A 17,539-nucleotide genomic window follows, 5' to 3' on the forward strand; every position below is an offset into this window, starting at 1 on the left:
GCTTCCCACTAGCTATCTATTTTACGTTTGGTAATGTATATATGTCCATGCCACTCTCTCACTTTGTCATGTTAGTCACTTCCGTAGCTCTTCAGGCCAGGTATCTTCCCTCAGCCCAGGACAATTTTCCAGCTGTGAAACATTAGCAGCCAACATTCAGGGAAGCTGGGAAGATGGTACACCAGCTCAATATAGGGGATCTAGGAGGGGCACCATGGTCCCTTTGCAGGGTGCTATCTTGTTTGGCCTCATTTTTGTCCACCAAAACTCTGTAAGCAGCAATGCTGGCAAACCTTATTCCAGCATCTTCAGACTGCTCTAAGGCCCTTTGGGAACAGTTAGCTCTTCTTCATGAAACTAGTCTCCAAAACCCCATTTCTGAAATGCATTCCAAAATAGAAACAACATCAGTAATGCAATAGTATAAATTATTGCTATCAGATCAATCTTCAGTGTACTAGAGGATCACACTAGGAGTTGTCACTGAGCACTGGGGATTAGGAAAAGGGAATCCAAGGGAAAAAGGGACTGGAGGACAGACCCTGGCAATTCCAAAATGAGTCTGACTATTATCAGAAAAATCACGTCTTCTGGATTCAGATATATCCAGTTATATTCCAAAGCCTGGAGAGTGTCTGATGCTCTCTGACTGACAGTCTCCCCATTGGTTAAAATGCAATAATAATATGTGCCTTGTATATCTGTTGGAGGGGAAAATGTTTCAAAAGGCCCCGAATGCAGTGCTCATTGTGCACATAGCTCAATAAATGGTATTTTATTGCAAAGACATATATCTATGCTCCCCACTCTCACTCACTGAACTTCTTCATTCTCCAATTCCAAACAGATGGATTGGATTTATCCCCTGCAGAACCCAAACAAAAACCACAAACAGGGAATTCCCTGGTGATCCAGTGGTTAGGACTCAGAGCTTTCACTGTCAGGGGCCTGGGTTCGATCCCTGGTGGGGGAACTAAGATCCCACAAGCCTCGTGGCATGGCCAAAAACAAACAAACAAACAACTCAAATACTAACCAAAAAAGCCATGGTCTAGAGCACAGCTAAGAAAAGTAGAGTTGCATTTTTATTGAGCAATTTTCTCTGTCTGAAACATATTACAAGACACCAAGCACTGGGGAAAGGGGCAGGAAGACAACCCAAATCCTTTGAGCTGTTTTGTAGAGACTGAAACCCTCACCGGGTGGAAGAAGTTAACTATTCAATACATGATGATGACCAGACTGTAGCCATGACTTAAGCTGCCACAGTTCTGAGAACTGGTCTCAAATAAATGGGAACAAACGAAGCCTCGAACTGAAGGCTAACTGTAATTAAAACAATCAAGATGATGCTGATCAGACCACCGCATGATCAATTTCAAGATGACTGTCAGAGCCGACTGTGCTGTTTCTGCATGTAGCCCTCTCCCTTCACCTATAAAAGCTCTTGCCCTATGCCTCCCCACTGCTGGGTTGCTAGCCTCCAACAGAAAACAAACTTTCCTTTCCACCAACCTTGCCTCTTTATTGGCTTTTGAGCAGTAAGCAACTGGACCCACTTTCGCTAACGGATTTTTGGCTCCCAACGCGAGACTGCGCTCTCGCGATATCTGGCTCCCAGTGGGGTGGGGGCGGTTCCTTCCCCACCAGCAGAGCCACCGCCATGGCGTGGCGCCAGGATGGCTGCGAGGAGCCCGCTACTCCTGCATCACTGGCCCCGGGAGGGGATTTGGGGGGACATTCCTAGCAGCTGCCCAAACCATTCGTTTTGGGAACCCTCCCTGTTTCTCCCCTGTTCGGCACTGGCTGCCAACAAACGCTTTTCCTTGGTGCAACGGAAAGATGCCTCAGGACGAGCTGACGAGCTCCAAGACCGAGTAAGTCCACCGGTGCGCACGCTGCAAACCTCTTTTGAGCATGAGGTGCTATCTGGGCATTTTGCCCTTTGGTTCTGACGTGTGTCTGATGTTGAGGACCATTTTTTTTGGGAAGTGTTCGTCTGGGACTTCGTATCCGTCCTCTCAGTGCGTTTGTGACAGTTGCTCTCTTCTGGTGTGTGACTGTGTATTCCATTTGTGTGATTGGTATTCTTGTTGCTTTTTGTAAAATGGGAAATTCAGGTTCAATTCATTAAGAAAAATTTTGGCTATGAACCTATGACTAAGAAAAAGACGAGGGGCTTCCCTGGTGGCACAGTGGTTGAGGAGCTGCCTTGCTGATGCAGGGGACACGGGTTCGAGCCCTGGTCTGGGAAGATCCCACATGCCGCGGAGCAACTAGGCCCGTGAGCCACAACTACTGAGCCTGCGCGTCTGGAGCCTGTGCTCTGCAAAACAAGAGAGGCCGAGATAGTGAGAGGCCCGCGCACTGCGATGAAGAGTGGCCCCCACTCGCCGCAACTAGAGAAAGCCCTTGCACAGAAACGAAGACCCAACACAGCCAAAAATAAATAAATTAATTAATTTAAAAAAAATAAGAAAAAGACGATTTTCTTTTTAACACTGTGGGCCAACAGTATTCTTCAGACTCCAGAGAAAATTGGTTAAGATGAAACTCTTTTGACACTCTAAACTGGTTCTTGTTTGCATATGCAGTTAGAGAAAGCTAGCTTGATAAAATACTGTTTTCAGAATTCTGACCCTGAGAGAACAAAAATATGCCTAGGAGAAAGCCTGAAGTTAACTCTTATCATGTCCTTGAAATACAAACACAGCCCACTTTGCCTGAGATTTCAGCCTTGGGTTAATTAGCAGAACTACAAAAGATGTTTGGGTTCCTTAAACAGCATCTGGTACCACATTAAAGAGAAATCGTGCTATGAGAAAAATATATGTTTTTAGAGGTTATGGAATATGTTATGTTCTTAAGCTTGCCAATCAGAAAATGCTGATATAAACAAATAGCTCAATTACTTGTTTCTTGGTTTTGTTAAGGTCTTTTAAGTTAAAAACTGTAATATGTAAACATGATAAGGGAAGCATTTCAGTGTGTAAAGCAAGTAGGATATGCATTGTCAGCAAGAGAAGTATAAAAAATGAAAATATTTTTGTTGAGGGATAAAGGAAGAATAATTTTGTCTGGCAAGTGGATAACAAAGTGTGGTGCAGTCATGAATTAGACTACTAACAGCACTGAGAAATGCATGGACTGCAGCTCCATGGTATCAACGTGCAGAAATCCCAAAACATTATTATAAGCAAAATTACGAAGTTGCAGAAAGGTACGTCTGGTATGAGTCCATTAAACAAAGTTTTTAAACATGTAAAATAATACTCTGTGTTGTTCATGGACACATGCAGGACATAGGAGGTGAAATGGTGAGCGTTCTATAAACCACAAAGGAAGTATTCTCTGTGCCTCAGTTTCTTCCTTTGTAAAATGGGAATGATGTCTACCTTGTAGGGTTGTTGGGAGGAGGATTAAAAACAGGTACCCATGGGGGTTCCCTAGTGGCCTAGTGGTTAGGATTCCGGGCTTTCACCCCCGTGGCCCAGGTTCAATCCCTGATTGGTGAACTAAGATTCCACAAGCTGCACAGCATGGTCAAAAAAAAAAAAAATGCAGGTACCTATGTCAACTGCCTGGTATAGTGCCTGGCACAGGGAAGGGGCACACGTGAGGCAGAAACTAAAAGCACCTGAGAGTGCATTATCTCCCACCCCCTCCCGCCCCCCTCCCCATCTTTTCTTGCTTCTCTTCAGAAGAAAAGCTGCTTTCTTTCAGGATTAATGACTTGTAATTGATGTATTACTTTACATTTTAGAAGCAGGTGCTTCCAAAGTGCTTTAACAAAAGTTCTCAAGCAGTTTAAATGTTCCCCTGCAATGTTTTCATGTCATGGCCAACATCTTAAGCTGTAATTACTTAGAGGTTCATTTCCATTCAACCACAGCTTAAATCATCAACCTAAGAATGAGTAGTGATGACTACTGAACTTAATGGTTACCAAAGGGGGAAGGAGGAGGGGATAAACTAGGAGTTTGGGATTAACATATACACGCTACTATATATAAAATAGATGACAAACAAGGACCTACTGTATAGCATAGGGAACTATACTCAGCATCTTGTAATAATCCATAAGGGAAAAGAATCTGACAAAGAATATATATATATAACTGAATCACTTTGCTGTACACCTGAAACCAACACAACATTGTAAATCAACTATACTTCAATTAAAAAAAAAAAAAAAAAAAAAAAAAAAAAAGAGAAAAAAGGGGAATTCCCTGGCGGTCCAGTGGTTAGGACTCCGCGCTCTCACTGCAGACGGCTCGGGTTCAATCCCTGGTCAGGGAACTAAGATCCCACAAGCCGAGTGGCCAAAAAAAAAAAAAAGAGAGAGAGAGAGAGAGAGAGAGAAAAGAATGAGTAGTGGCAAAAATCATAAGATCTCTTGTTCATGTGGGTAGTTACTAACAAACTCCAAAATATTATCCTTAGCTACAAGAACCCAACAAAAGCTAGGCCACAGCTTCAAAAGCAGCCCAAGGTCAGTGCCCAAGCACCTCCCCTGCAGGGAGAGCCCAAGGCCTGGACGTACCCGAGTGGGACCTATAGTTCTGGTACAGCTGGTAGATCTTCTTGGGCTTGCGCACTGCATACTGCTTGTCCATGGTGTTCTTGCTGGCGTAGTGGAACAGAGAGCGCAGATCACTGAAGCGGAAGGCCACGCCCTTCATGATGCTCTGAGCCGTGTCCCCGGTGAGGAACATGGCGTTGGGGTCATTGATACATTTCATCAGCAGCGCCAGCTCCGCTTGGGTGAAGTCCTGGATCTCATCGCCATAGAGCTCATGGATGGACCATGGGAGCACCTTGAGCTTCGACAGCCTCTGGGACAGGTTGTATAGCACATCCTCTTCATCAAAGTACCCTTTCTGAGACCTGATCCGCTGATACAGGCAGAAGAGGCCATAGATCTCACTCCGGTCTTCCTTGAAATTGGGGGACCGCTTCCGCCCTAATTGCTTATATGCTTCTTCTGTGAGTCTCCCCTGGGGGCAGCTGAGGGCCTCAAAAGACCCCTTCAGAAAAGACTTTATTTCTTTCCAAATCAGGGCAGGGTTGTAGGAAGTTTTCCCTTTGATCATTTTGGGCCATATTTCATTGGCAAACACCTCAAATGTCACGTACACCCGGGGGTCACTGTCACATGGGCGTGTCTCCACAGTTTTTTCCTCCTCACCATAGTCCCCGTCTGCCTCAGCCTCCTCCTCATCTTCCTGCCAGTTGGTGATGGTCAACTCTTCCTGCATGGACCATCCTACGATGGATCTTTTCAAGCTGCCATCTTCATTTCTCAGAAAAAATGGTTTGGGCAGAGAAGCATCAAGCAGGAGGAGCAGCTGCTTGGAAGTGACAAACAGAGGGAAGTTCTCATCCCGTAGGTCCTGGAGTTTGTGGACATTCGGTTCCAGTGGTTTGTAGTGACTGGTGGCCTTGGTAGACTTGGAAAGCTCAATGAAATTCCTCTGCACCTCCTGGCACAGGACGTGGTTCTTGGTCACGAAGATCTGATGTAAATGCTCCAGCTGGTGGGGCTGTTCTGGGGTGGGTCCTTCCACCCCTTGTTCGGGGTCCCTTGGCTCCCCACTGGCTCCGCCTGCACAGGCTTCACTCTCCTGCTCCTCTTCTAGGCTGTCTACTGTTTCCACCTCAGTGGATCCTTCCTCCTCCTCCTCCTCCTCCTCCTCCTCCTCCTCCTCCTCCTCCTCCCCCCCACCTGGACCCTCCTTTCCGGGTTCCAGTTCCGACCTTCGCTTCAGCCAGATCTGCCTGGCCAGCAGCGGGCTTCCCGCCTGCTCGGCTTTCTCCCAGTAACCGTGGAATTTCTTCCACAGCCTGTACAAGCAGCAAGTCGTCTTGCCGGCCCCCACCTGGACCCTCCTTTCCGGGTTCCAGTTCCGACCTTCGCTTCAGCCAGATCTGCCTGGCCAGCAGCGGGCTTCCCGCCTGCTCGGCTTTCTCCCAGTAACCGTGGAATTTCTTCCACAGCCTGTACAAGCAGCAAGTCGTCTTGCCGGTGCCGCTCCGCCCGATGAGGATGATGGTTTCCGGTGGCCTGGGGTTGAGGTCGATCACCGTGTACTCGAGCTCGCCCACCCGGAAGGGGTACTCCACTGTGGCCGTCGTGTCGTTGAGGATGTTGGAGGCCATGCTGGTGCTGAAGCTGTGGAACTTCATAATGTTATACTCCGTCTCCACCGCGCTGGCAGGGGGGAAGTACTCAGGTTCCACGTGCTCCCCGCCCTTCTCGGCCTCCGTGTCCTCCACGTAGCAGCGGGGTATCCGCTTTTGGATGTTAATACTGGCGGACACCTGCTCCTTGTTGATACCCTTCAGCTTCTTGCGCAGGATGCAGGACAGGCCCCGGTTGTAGGCGCTGCAGATGGCCCGGATAGAGTCCGACAGTTTGCTGTGATCTAAGATGATGTCCCAGATCCGGATGATTTCCGTGTAGACCTGCCTCGCCTTCTCGGTGGGGTACGCGCTGCTCTCCGCAGCCGTGATCTTCTCGGGGTTCTCGCTGCACCGCGGGGAGAAGTCAATGGCGAGCTCCCACAGCATCCGGGCCCCTTTGTCCAGCTTGGCCTCGAAGAGCTGGATGCTTCCTTTTAAGTTCTTCAGCCGCTTCCGCAGGCCCCTGGTCCATTCACCATTGCCGAGCTTCTGGATGGCGAGGATAATTTTCTTCTTCATGACCTTGGTCATGACCTTGCTGGACAGCTTCTTCAGCATCTCCGAAGTGCACTCGATCTCCCACGTCATGTTCTCGAAGTCCAGGAGGCAGGCCTCCATCTCCGGCACGTTCTGGTCGTCCTGGTCGTCGCTGCCCTCTGTCCCCCTGGGACCAGCAGGCACGAGGCCTGCTTGCGCATGTCCCTCCACGGCCTCAAGGACTGCGGGGTTGTTCCCGCTACAGTCAGAGCCCCCTGCCCCCGCGGCGCCCTGTAGCTCCTGTTTCTCTCCTACAGCGCCAGCTCCTGTCTCCAGAGGCTCGGAGTCCTGTGGACAGTCCTCCTGGAGGGACGGATCCAATTCCACCTGCTGAATCAAAGCCGTGATGTCCTGCACAAGGCAGTCTCTCCGCGAACAGGGCCTGGCAGCCCCCGGCTCTGGCCTCGTAGTCTGGGCATCCGGCAGGGTCTCCCAGCTTTCAGGGACCCCGGCTTCTCTGGGTGGGGCTCTTGCAGTGCCGCTGCAGGGCAGCAACTTGGAGGAGCCCTTGAGCTGAGCCGTGTGAGCCGGGGCTGCGCAGCGCGGGGGCTTCCCCAGGTGGGCGGCAGGGTCCTGTCGGCCCCGGCGCCTGCTCTCCAGCAGGGCTTTGTTCCAGGCCAAGAGCAGTGCGTCGTTCTTCTTCACCCGGTGCCGGGCGTCTTTGCCTTCCTTGTTCTTCAGGGTGAGGTTGATGTCAAACTTCACCAGCAGATCTATCAGCTTCCCCATGCGCTTCAGCATGCCCTTCTGGAAGAGGATGTGCATCAGCGTGTTCCCGCTGTTGTCCTGGCTATTGGGGTTGAGGTAGTAAAACTCGGTGGGCTTGGACCAGAACAGATCCAGCAGGTGGCTGAGGAAGTTAAAACCGATGTCAGCTGAAAGACACAAAAATCCTGTGAGTGCTGAACGGCTTTTCTGGGGAGCAGCCGGGGGTCCTCAGAACACAGAACTTCCCCCAGGATTTGATAACCCAGTGGTTCTCAACTGGGGGAGATTTGCTCCCCAATGGACAGGTGGCCATGTCTGGAAACATTTTTGATTGTCACAATTTAGGAGGTGCTACTGGCATCTTGTGGGTGGAGGCCAGGGATGCTGGTAAATATCCTACGATACACTAGACAGCGCCCCCAGCAAAGGATTTTTGCTGCCCAACTGTCAATAGTGCTAAGGTGGAGAAACCCAGAAATCACCGCAAATATTCCAGTAAGAGCCTTTATGTCAGGACCCTTGAAATGGTGTATGTAAATAAATGGAAAGTATTTGCAGCTATGGACAGCCGACTTTGGAACTTAAGAATGCTCCTCCATCAACCCACCCTGACCGTTCACCATGATGGTCACTCCTTCCCATCAAGCTATGGGTGAGGGGCCAGGAGATACAGGCCTGGCCAAGAAATGGGCCTTTTCCAGATGGTTAGTTTTCCCAGTAGGAAAGACCAAGGAGCACAGCATCCATTCTAACACCCAGCTTCCTCCTCAAGAAAAAGACTGCTTACAAAATAAAGGCCTACCTTTGATATCTAGAAAGATGTGGAGCGCGGCATGCAAAGGAGTGTCGCCTTCCGTGAGAGAAATGCTACGGGGGTCCGCACCCTTGGTCAAGAGGAGGAAGGCCAGCTCGAAGTCCCTGTGCTTCAGGCACACGACAAGCGGCTGCTCCTGGCTGCCCTGGGGCGAGGCTGGGGGAGGCAGAGAGAAGGGCCTGGTGAGCAGCAACCCTGAGCCAAGGTCAGCAGGGCCCACCTGAGGGGGGCAGGACCGATTCTGCCCTTTATTCCAAATCAAGAGGGGGTGCCGACCTGACTTCTGAGGCCCTCCTGCCACGCCCCCTTTCTGGGAGGCAAGGGTTTCCCAGTGCCCTTGGAGGGAAAGCCTGCCCCCTTCAGGTGTCCTGTCCCTGGGCCTCACCTCCTCTATCTCTCCAGCCCCCCTTCCCACCCCGCCACGGGACCACCATCAGCACTGGAGTAAGGATGGCGTGAACAACGGAACTCCCAGTGTTTGCCCAACACAGTCCTGGACATACACTCGGTGACCAGGACGTGAGCGTGCTTCCCACATCCTTTGCTTCTAGGAAGCCTCTTCCCGAGAATGCCCATCGGCCCTCATCTGCCATGTTCCCTGACACGTCCCCACTGCCACATCACCTTCTTTTTAGCTCAGTCTACACCTCCCCTCTGCGCTGCAAGCCCCCTGACCTCCACCCCCTGAGGACCACAGCCCTCCTGCACTGCCACCCACCGGCAGCCGTATGTTCACTGTCCATTCTTGGGCCCTGACACCTGACCCCGGGGAGGCCCTCAATAAGTGCTTGCTTCATCAGGAACAAAACAGGAATTCCACAACCGCCATCGTTTCGGGGCAAAGGTAGTAACACTCCACGCAAGGAATGGGTTTGAAGACATAAACCACAGGCGGCCTTCCATCTATCTCCTGAAACCCGTGGGTAGAGCCAACGCCTGAAGGCGTTGTAAGTCACTTTGAGAGCTGGGACCAATGTGGCATCACTCCTTCTGAAGGTCATTTCCCCTTAAACGGCAAGGCAGGCGGAAAACGACACAGCCAAGGCGCTCCGCCAAGAGTCTGCATCCATGAACTCATTGAATATTCAAAACAGCTCTAAGAAAGGGGGACTAGTTTCATTCCCATTTTATAAATGAGGAGACGGAGGCATAAATAGCATGCCCAAGGCCAGTTAGTAGTGGCCTAAGTGGGGCGTAGTGGGGAGCGTAAGGAGGAGGTTAGTGCTTCCAAATCCGTTTTAAAATAAAACCTGATCCAGCAAGACATCTGCACAATCCAGACATACATCCAGCCAAGTCTGATTGTGCTGATTAAAACAGCAGATGTTTCCACCCACCCATTATTTGGCTGTTTCTTTAAAAAACGAGCATCACAGATCCCAATCCATGGATCAGAAAAGAATGCCACAGAGTTTGACAAGGACCCATGCGGCATACTGAGTGCAGGGAAAAGTCCAGTCGGAGGTTGGGAGGAAATGACCGCTGTGGCTACACCAGGGCCCAGGCTCCCCCTCCACAGGCCTGAGGTTTCTTACACAAGAGAGAAAGGGAAGAATTCACAAAAATGCATCGACCCTATCACTGTTTCCAATGAGAAGATAGGGAGGAGGAAGAGAAAGAGGCAGAATTTAAAGGAGTCTCTGAAATCAAGCGAAAAGCCCCATGAACTGCAGCACCTGGACTCCCCTGGGATGTCCCCCCCAGTGCTGACTCAGCATCTGGGACTCACCTCTGTGGTCTATCAGGTGGCCCAGGAGCAGGGTCCTCCGCTGGTCCCAGGCGCTGAGGTGGGGGACGATGGCACAGAGGTCGAGGTTCGAGAGGTCACAGTCTTTGATGAGACAGTCCCCCAACGGTGGCTCCCCGCTCACTTTGCGGGTCAGCAGTAGAAGCACTTCAGGCCATTTCTGTTTTTCCAGTAAACACTTGATGAAGGCGTTGGCACAGTCGCGGTCAATGTCATAGACCAGGTCGGGAGGGATTTCTTTCAAAAACAAGAACACACCACACTCCAGAAAAAGGTTCATGTGATTTCTGTCCCCAGCCAAAACCCAGCACAGAGGGACATCATCACCCCAAGTTACGGATCAGTATTTTTAAGACATGGGGAAACCATAAACAAGTACTTAGTTATTTGGGTCACGCTACTCAACCACGTGTGAACCTCAGTGTCAGCACTGGCGTGTGGGCTTCTTGGGAAGGTTGGAAATACCCAAGGAGTGTAGAGTCCTAGCCAATAGGAAAGAGAAATATCTGTGGTATTTTAAATAAGGATAGTATATGCAAATTCCAGGAGGCTGCATGAAAAACTAATAACAGAGGTTGCCTCTGCGGATGAGGTTTAGAGACTGAAGTTCAGGGGTGGATGATCGACTTTTCACTGAAGAATGTTCTGTGTTGTTTGAATGTTTTACATGTAGATCATGACATTTATTTTTTAATCAGTGTTTAAACAGATAGTAGAAAAGAGTTTTAAGGTGCGTAGAGCATCTTTGAACACTACTGAAGGTTGTGAGAAACCTTACCTTGCAGAGAAGAAAGGAGGCGCAAGAACCTCTGAACCACTTCTTGCTTCAGAAAGTTTTTCTGCAACACGTGGCTTCCTGAATTCATGTACGTCACTAGCTGCTCAGAGGCCTTCCGGAAGACGTCGCCCTCGCTAGCTGGTCCCCCGCCATTGCTCAGTCCTGCAAAATACCCCCGGGTGCTGCTTGTGACTGCAGAGATCACAGCCACGTAGATTGCAAGGATGACCACACCTCTCCACTCCTCTGTGGAGCCAGGAGATTTTGAAGTGCCTGTTCCCCTCCCCCACCCTGACTCTGGCCTGGCTTCATGACCTGCTGTGACCAGGAGAATGCAGCAGATGTGATTTTTTGTGCCAGTTCTGAGCCTGGGCCTCAAGAGGCCTTGTTTAGTTCTATTCAGGTCTAGGCTACATAAGAAACATCATAAAACAAAGAGGAATCAGTTCAGTTGTCCAAACTGAGCCCCGTAGATGTGAAAGAGCCCGGCTAAGATCAGCAAGAAGCAGACACTTGAAGGAGTTCTGTTAAGGCTATGAGAACTGCCCAGCCTCAGTGGCTGAGCTGCAGGATCATGAGCTAAATAAGTGCTTGTTGCTCTAAGCCACTAAGTTTGAGGGCTGTTTGTTATGCAGCAATGGATAACTGACACAACAGTTCAGGGAAGTGATGGCAGGAGGGCGGCTTACTGCAGCAGCAACATCCAACTACATGCCAGCCACCCATGCATCTAACTGGCAAGTGGAAAAAGCCAAGAGTAAGGAGCCACCTCTCTGGCCATGAGAGGGAAAACATTATCCCCTTGGTTCAATTTACTGAGAAAGTAGTCTTGATTAGAAATCAACCATTGAAGAAAGGTTGAAAAAGGGCAAATGTTTTATTTGGTATCAGATTATACACTCAGAAAGCTCTCTTGGTTAAAATGGAATCCTATTGAACAGATAACTGGACATCTGTTTTCACACCAAATGAGATGGGCCTGGCCCACAGAGTAAGTGCTATCATGTGATGAACAGGTGAATGCATGTTCAATGTCATGTTCTAACAGAATAGGAACACTTTAAAGGAGATGGAAAAATAAAAGCGTCCCATTATCAGCCACATCTCCCACAGAAGACCCTGAGGCAAGGATTTGTGCGCAAGTAGTTTATGAAGGAAGAGGCCAGCGAGGGTGGGGGGATCAGGTCAGGGTCGGGGAGGAACCAGGCAGGGTGTGCGCTCAGGCTGAGTCCCATGGGGTGGGGGTGTGGGGGGGTGCCTTGCCTGACCCCTGGGGGGATCTGGAGTGAGTCACACCTCAGAGCTGTGCCATCCAAGGCAAGGGAACCGGGCTTTCAGATTCTCACCTCTTTCTGCCACAGGCCACGGACTGCCTTGGGAGGATGTAAATTCCCAGGCACTTCTGGTTTGAAGGAGCCTGAGCAAAACAGGCTCCATAAACCCATAGGCTGTTCTCCTTGAGAACGAGCCTTGGGTGCTGGCTTTGCAAAGTGAAGGCACACCAGGGAGCTCACAAAAATGGGAAAGGACCCAGGGGACCCAAGCGGAGTTCCGATGTCAGCTGCTTGCCTTCTGATATATACCTGGATCACCTTTCAACAGATCAGAGCACCAGAAACACACACACCCACACCCACACACACCCCAACTTCTGGGGCAAACGCCCACTGCCCTCTAATCAAGAGACCTTCCGGTGCCAGATGGAAGCAAGAACTAACATTAACCCTAGCACTAACCTCCAGAGAAAAGGAAATGGAAAACCTTGGCAAAGGAAGACTATATCACCTCAGTGAGCTGCCTATTCTGAGGCAAAGAACATGAACTGTGTGGTGTAACAATGATCGACTAGCACCCCTGGGTTCGGCATCCCAGCTTCATCCTAGAATGCCTATGAAGACACAGAAAACAGTGAAAACTCATGAATCAGGAAAATAGGACGCTTGGTAAAGGAGGAACTTCCTTCACCACCAGGCAGATGGACACCTGCCACTTGTCCCCCTGCCTCATGCCTCAGGACATCGTTCCTCCACCAGGGCAGTTAGTTTAGTACAAAAGTCACTTGAAACTGAACAGAAATATACCAAGCTTGACAAAAGAGACAATTAGATGCAGTTGTATAATAAAGGCATGGTGGTGTTGTTCAGAATAATTAAGAAGGCCGTCAGATCAGAGAAGGGTCCTGAAATCAGAAAAGAAACCAGAGAGTGTTACATCAACAACATAAAAAAGCATAAAAGGAAAGGTGCTGAAACACTGACAATGGTAGCCCTGGGTCAGCATCTCTGGGTAGGTATGGGTGATTTGTTTATTACTCTGAACTTGTCTGGTTTTTTTCTTTTTTTTTTCTAAATTTTCTATAAGCTTAATAAGAGAGAAAAGAAACATCAGGATATAAAGTTGCTTATACATGATAATCACAGGTTTTTAAAAAAAGATGACTACGTAAGTACTGAACAGCAACCAAAAGACTGGATAAAAACATGCCAAGGTGTAATTACAATAAATTTTTGTTTTTATATAAAATGAAATTTTTACAAATTTTTTACAATGATCATATTTAGTAGATATATACAAGCAGATTTGAAATTAAAAATTAAAACTACAAGAGATCAAAAAAAATACTACAAGAGATCTTCTGAAGCTGCAAGCGCTCAGAAGTGTTAGAAAATAGAAATAAATCATTTCAAAGAGATTTTGTTTTTGCATGAAATCTTCCTTCTGAGCTAAAAAAGGTGAAACTGGTAAGTTTTATTACATATATTTTATCAATTGAAATTTATGTAACCATATCATTTTTATAAAAGAAAATAAAAATGTGTAACAATAAATGCATGGAACAAGAGTAAATGACTAAATCACAACTATACTAATTTTTTCAGGCAGGTGGGCTTATGCAGAATTAATATTTTCTTGTTTTCCTTTCCTATATTTTTAAAATTTTCTTTTTTAAAGAAGAATCTATTGCTTTATGATGAGGAAAAAGTATCAACAATACCGCACATCTGCATTTACTGAAACAGGGCATTGTGTGGTGCTGAGGGATTTCAGGATGACACACCATGGCCTCTGAGTCACAGGCTCCGTTTATGCGGGAAACAGACACACAGAGAAGGTCCGCGTCCTCTTAGTGCAGAGCTAGAGGCGCCTTCACAGAGCAGAAAGCAGCTGGCCCCCAGGGGAGGACCAGAGAGAAAGGCTTCAGAGACCTGGATTCGTTCTCACTCTGAAAGGCCACGCACTAGTGAATCAGAGAAAATCACAAACAACTGCGAGAAAAACAGACTCCAATCTTGTTGGTCCCGAGGACAGTCCAGCATCAGCTGCTGGAGAAGGTGGACATGCTGTCATCTAGTAGTGGCTGTGAGAGGCCGGGAAAGACAGGTAACCCTGACCACTCAGGTTCACACCCCCACCCTGCCCACTCCCCGTGGGCTCTGGCTTCCCCCAGCAGCTAGTGAGAAAGGCAGAATCAGCAGATATTTAAGATTCTATTATACCAGGAAACTGAAAAAAAATCAAAACTTTAAAAACAAAAACAAAAGTGCATGACATGCTAAAGTCTACAGCATTCTAAGAATTAGGATTAGAATTAATGAACAATAAATTTGCAAGCACATCAGCCATTTTCTACCATTCACTGGTGGTCCTTCTCTAAAAGTTTATTTTAAAACTTTGAAATTCATTGACAGAGAAATCTGTTTGGTTAGTTTCAATTTCTCAAACAGTAGAAACCATCCTGAAACTGAGGTTACAGGTATAAGCTCTCAGGAGGCCTCTCACAATAATTTATTAATTACACCACCTCACAGAATTACAATTACAATTCCTTAAAAGAGAAGTCATTTAAAAACTAAACATGACATATCACAGCTTTAAAAGAACATCCCAGAAAAACAGGAATCTGCAAATACATTTATTCCCATGTTCTCACAGAAACAACAGGAGATATTTTAAATAAATGAATAAAAATTAAAACATAGATGGGGAAACAGGGGGCAGTGTTAAAGGAAAAGCAGCTTCAATCTCCCTCACATAAAACTTTCCTGACCCTGAAAATTGCCACAATCCCCAGCCTGGCAGGGTGCCTCCCACTCTCCCCACCACACACACCCCATGGGCTGCCTACAACCTGCCGCCTACTCACCCATTCCAGTGGGGGAGTGTTTCTGGAGAAACACATCCAAATAACTTCAATAAGTGCACACTAACCATCTATTAAGTATTAATAAGTCTAGTTGTTCATTCATAAATACAAACCATCCAAAGATCAGAAGATAAAATCGGAAAAGCAATAGCACAAAAGAGAAGCAAGAAGAGGGATCAACTAAGCCCCCCAAAAACATAAATAACTCACAGAAGAGAGGACAACGGTCTTTAAAAAAATTCTCACCATTCTTAAAGGCCACTCAAGAAGAAGTGGCAAATGTCAATCAAGCACAAGTTGTCACAGATAAGAAACAATCAGAGAACCAGAAAGAGTTCTTAGAAATGAAAACTGAGTTTCCAAATTAAAAAATGCAATAGGCAAGCTGAATTATAAAAGGAAAAGCTAAAGTCCTAGTTAAAGATCTCAAAAGAAAAGAAGGAGATAGAAAACGTTAGGGAAAGTAGAGAGAGACATGTTATAAATTCAGGAAGCTCAACCACGTAAAAGTGGTGGCAAAGAGATGCTGGAAGGGAACAAAATGATAGAAAATAATTTCTCTGAGCTAAAAAAAAGTTAGATTGAAAGAGGCCAGCAGGTGCCAGGCAAGAAGAATGAATAAGGACCCACATCTAGACACATCCCAGGGAAATTCCACAACTCTAAGGACAGAAAACTCTAAAAGGGAAAATAAATGAAACTGACATCACTTCTAATCAGTAATGGAGGCTAGAATACAAAGTTGTAAGGAACGAGGTTTTACAGAGTATTTCATAAATCTAAGAGACCCCAGATTGTCAGACACACCAGAAAACGCCGCCATTAAACTGTGACACGTCACTGATTGTGAAACACATTCCAGTTTCAAAGATGGCAAAATGTGGGGGGAAAGTGCAACTGAGGATCGATAAAATACAATGCCTGTATGCAGACCAATTCTCAATCTAAGGATAAAGACATAATAAATGCATGGAACAAGAGTAAATGACTAAATCACAACTATACTAATTTTTTCAGGCAGGTGAGCTTATGCAGAATTAATATTTTCTTGTTTTCCTTTCCTATATTTTTAAAATTTTCTTTTTTAAAGAAGAATCTATTGCTTTATGATGAGGAAAAAGTATCAACAATACCGCACATCTGCATTTACTGAAACAGGGCATTGTGTGGTGCTGAGGGATTTCAGGATGACACACCATGGCCTCTGAGTCACAGGCTCCGTTTATGCGGGAAACAGACACACAGAGAAGGTCCGCGTCCTCTTAGTGCAGAGCTAGAGGCGCCTTCACAGAGCAGAAAGCAGCTGGCCCCCAGGGGAGGACCAGAGAGAAAGGCTTCAGAGACCTGGATTCGTTCTCACTCTGAAAGGCCACGCACTAGTGAATCAGAGAAAATCACAAACAACTGCGAGAAAAACAGACTCCAATCTTGTTGGTCCTGAGGACAGTCCAGCATCAGCTGCTGGAGAAGGTGGACATGCTGTCATCTAGTAGTGGCTGTGAGAGGCCGGGAAAGACAGGTAACCCTGACCACTCAGGTTCACACCCCCACCCTGCCCACTCCCCGTGGGCTCTGGCTTCCCCCAGCAGCTAGTGAGAAAGGCAGAATCAGCAGATATTTAAGATTCTATTATACCAGGAAACTGAAAAAAAATCAAAACTTTAAAAACAAAAACAAAAGTGCATGACATGCTAAAGTCTACAGCATTCTAAGAATTAGGATTAGAATTAATGAACAATAAATTTGCAAGCACATCAGCCATTTTCTACCATTCACTGGTGGTCCTTCTCTAAAAGTTTATTTTAAAACTTTGAAATTCATTGACAGAGAAATCTGTTTGGTTAGTTTCAATTTCTCAAACAGTAGAAACCATCCTGAAACTGAGGTTACAGGTATAAGCTCTCAGGAGGCCTCTCACAATAATTTATTAATTACACCACCTCACAGAATTACAATTACAATTCCTTAAAAGAGAAGTCATTTAAAAACTAAACATGACATATCACAGCTTTAAAAGAACATCCCAGAAAAACAGGAATCTGCAAATACATTTATTCCCATGTTCTCACAGAAACAACAGGAGATATTTTAAATAAATGAATAAAAATTAAAACATAGATGGGGAAACAGGGGGCAGTGTTAAAGGAAAAGCAGCTTCAATCTCCCTCACATAAAACTTTCCTGACCCTGAAAATTGCCACAATCCCCAGCCTGGCAGGGTGCCTCCCACTCTCCCCACCACACACACCCCATGGGCTGCCTACAACCTGCCGCCTACTCACCCATTCCAGTGGGGGAGTGTTTCTGGAGAAACACATCCAAATAACTTCAATAAGTGCACACTAACCATCTATTAAGTATTAATAAGTCTAGTTGTTCATTCATAAATACAAACCATCCAAAGATCAGAAGATAAAATCGGAAAAGCAATAGCACAAAAGAGAAGCAAGAAGAGGGATCAACTAAGCCCCCCAAAAACATAAATAACTCACAGAAGAGAGGACAACGGTCTTTAAAAAAATTCTCACCATTCTTAAAGGCCACTCAAGAAGAAGTGGCAAATGTCAATCAAGCACAAGTTGTCACAGATAAGAAACAATCAGAGAACCAGAAAGAGTTCTTAGAAAT

At 46.9% G+C, this 17,539-nt stretch overlaps 1 protein-coding gene across 1 annotated transcript in view; it reads right to left on the minus strand.

Moving 5' to 3' along the window:
• Positions 1 to 17,539, minus strand: part of TRANK1 (tetratricopeptide repeat and ankyrin repeat containing 1) — a 75,496-nt gene that overhangs the window by 36,570 nt on the left and 21,387 nt on the right. The window contains exons 10-14 of the mRNA XM_024132306.2: positions 10,768 to 10,929; positions 9,972 to 10,226; positions 8,231 to 8,398; positions 5,912 to 7,595; positions 4,544 to 5,757 (exon numbers count right to left, since the gene is read on the minus strand). Coding sequence (XP_023988074.1) covers positions 4,544 to 5,757; positions 5,912 to 7,595; positions 8,231 to 8,398; positions 9,972 to 10,226; positions 10,768 to 10,929 — 3,483 coding nt within the window. The remainder of the gene's footprint in view (positions 1 to 4,543; positions 5,758 to 5,911; positions 7,596 to 8,230; positions 8,399 to 9,971; positions 10,227 to 10,767; positions 10,930 to 17,539) is intronic.

Source organism: Physeter macrocephalus, chromosome 18 (assembly GCF_002837175.3).
Source record: "Physeter macrocephalus isolate SW-GA chromosome 18, ASM283717v5, whole genome shotgun sequence".
NCBI lineage: Eukaryota > Metazoa > Chordata > Mammalia > Artiodactyla > Physeteridae > Physeter > Physeter macrocephalus.